Source organism: Miscanthus floridulus, chromosome 14 (assembly GCF_019320115.1).
Source record: "Miscanthus floridulus cultivar M001 chromosome 14, ASM1932011v1, whole genome shotgun sequence".
In the NCBI taxonomy this organism is placed as follows: domain Eukaryota; kingdom Viridiplantae; phylum Streptophyta; class Magnoliopsida; order Poales; family Poaceae; genus Miscanthus; species Miscanthus floridulus.
Window position 1 is genome coordinate 19270702 of NC_089593.1, and position 2703 is coordinate 19273404.

A 2703-nucleotide genomic window follows, 5' to 3' on the forward strand; every position below is an offset into this window, starting at 1 on the left:
CTAACGGATGTATATTACATCCCGCAGCTGCGCTCAAGCATCATCAACATTGGCCAGCTGGATGAGCGCGGTAGCAAAGTACTGATCAAGGATGGTGTCCTTAGGATCAGGGACCGGGAGCAGAGACTTCTAGCCAAGGTGAAGAGGTCCCAGAATCGGTTGTACCTGCTCGACCTGAAGGTAGAGCAGCCGGTGTGCCTGGCGGCAAGGCATACCGAGGAGCCATGGTTGTGGCATGCTCGGTTTGGACATCTCAGCTTCGACGCACTTGGTCGGCTGGAGAAGATGGTCTGAGGGCTACCCCACATCACGCACGGAGGCGAGCTGTGTGATAGCTGCCTAGCTGAGAAGCAGAGAAGGTTGCCGTTCCCAAAGGCGGCCAAGTATCGCGTGAAGGACGCTCTCGAGCTCATCCACGGCGATCTCTGCGGGCTGATCACGCCAGCCACTGGCGGTGGTCAGCGGTACTTCCACCTACTCGTGGATGATTGCAGTCGCTACATGTGGCTACAACTCCTGATGAGCAAGGACGAAGCGGTGACGATGATCAAGAAGTTCAAGACGCGTGCGGACGCCGAGAGCGGCAAGAAGCTCCGCATGCCGAGGACTGATCAGGGCGATGAATTCACTTCGGTGGAGTTCACTACGTACTGCGCGGATCAGGGTGTGGTGCGAAATCACACCGCGCCATATTCGCCACAGCAGAATGGCATGGTGGAGCGACGGAACCAGACGGTGGTCGGCATGGCTCGATCCATGATGAAGGCCAAGGAAATGCCGGCAAAGTTCTAGGGAGAGGCGGTGACCATAGCGGTGTTCATCCTCAACCATGCTCCCACCAAGGCCCTAGCGGGCAAGACGCCATTCGAGGCTTGGTATGGGTAGAAGCCGAGTGTGTCCTTCCTTCGAACATTCAGTTGCATTGGCCACGTCAGGAAAACAAAGCCGAACCTCACCAAGCTAGAGGATAGGAGCACACCGACAGTGTTCCTGGGCTACGCGGAGGGTACCAAGGCATACCGACTCTACGACCCACGCGGAGACAAGGTACTTGTCTCACGCGACGTCGTGTTCGACGAGAAGGCCGCTTGGGACTAGAGCAGTTCCAGCACGAGGGAAGCTGGCGGCTTCACCAGCAACTTCGTCGTCGGGCACTTGGTCATCCACGGGAGTGGAGACGCTGGGGAAGAGGTGCCAAGCAGTCCGGGAGGAGCACCGAGCACTCCGGTGGTAGAGCCGAGCACTCCTGGGGCAGTGCCGAGCACTTTGGGAGGGATGCCGAGCACACCAGGAGGAGAGCCGAGCACTTCTAGAGGGATGCCAAGCACACCAGGAGTGGTGCCGGGAGGTTCTGCAGTGGCGGCAACCACTATAGGACGGGTACCGAGCACTCCTGTAGTGGAACCAAGACGCCTTGCAGTGGTGCTGACCACCCCAAGATTGAGGCTGAGCACTCCTGCAGTCATGCCGAGTACTGTAGGAGTTGTGACGAGCTGTTCAGGTGCTCTGTCGAGCACTCAGGCAGAACAGGGAACTCCATCGTCGCCGATCGAGTTCGCCTCACCTCCAAGTGACATCACTAAGTTCATGGACGCCTACCACGAAGGTGAGGAGGTGCGGTTCCGTAGGCTGGACGACATCGTCGGTGGCACAGGTCCCTCAGGTCTGGTGGGTAGGCTACTCAATGACCCAGAGCTGCTGCCCGTCAGTGCAGAGGAACCACCCACGTTAGCGCTAGCTGAGCACGATGGAAACTGCCGACGGGCGATGCTGGAGGAGATGAAGGCGATCGAGGAAAATGAGACTTGGCAGCTCATCGATCCACCTCTAGGATGCCGTCCGATCAGCCTGAAGTGGGTATACAAGGTCAAGCGGAACAAGCACGGCGCCGTTGTCAAGCACAAGGCGCACCTCATGGCCCGAGGTTTTATACAGTGCGAGGGCATCGACTTCGAGGAAGTCTTTGCACCGGTAGCGCGCATAGAGTCTGTCCGTTTGCTACTGGCTTTGGTAGCAGCAAAGGACTAGCGCATCCATCATTTGGACGTTAAATCAGCCTTCCTCAATGGTGAGCTGGCGAAAACGGTCTTCGTCAAGCAACCTCCAAGCTTCACCATCAAAGGAGAGGAGCATAGGGTGCTCCAACTGCGCAAGATGCTCTACGGGCTGCGGCAGGCCCCTCGAGCATGGAACGCCAAGCTTGACGCCACGCTAGGCGAGCTTGGGTTTCAAAGGTGCGCAACCGAGCACACGCTCTACACACGGCGACAGGGGAAGGAGGAGCTCGTCGTCGGCATGTACGTGGATGACTTGATCATCACTGGCGTGCGCACGGAGGACATGGGCAGCTTCAAGCGTGAGATGGCAGCTCGTTTTCGAATGAGCGATCTCGGGGCACTCACCTACTACCTCGGTATCAAGGTGAGACAGGGGAGGGAGGCACTCACGCTCGGTCAGAGTGCGTACGCCTCCAAGCTGTTGGAACGGAGCGGCATGGCCGAGTGCAAACCATGTGTGACTACGATGGAGGAGCGGCTGAAGCTGACGAAGGCCAATACCGCGGCGAAGGTGGATGCAACACTCTACCGGAGCATTGTCGGTGGTCTGCGCTACCTAGTCCACACAAGGCCGGACATCGCGTTCGCCGTGGTCTACGTCAGTCGCTTCATGGAGAATCCCAGAGAGGATCACTGGGTGCAGTGA

General features: G+C 58.3%; 1 protein-coding gene across 1 annotated transcript; it reads left to right on the plus strand.

Moving 5' to 3' along the window:
- Positions 1-2340: 2340 nt before the first annotated feature.
- On the plus strand, positions 2341-2703 carry LOC136503138 (uncharacterized mitochondrial protein AtMg00810-like). The gene has a single exon (XM_066498312.1). The coding sequence runs from the start codon at positions 2341-2343 to the stop codon at positions 2701-2703; it is 363 nt and encodes a 120-aa protein (XP_066354409.1).

Coding starts and splice junctions, on each gene's coding strand:
- LOC136503138 (XM_066498312.1), top strand. CDS start 2,341: ATGGGCAGCTTCAAGCGTGAGATGGCAGCTCGTTTTCGAATGAGCGAT.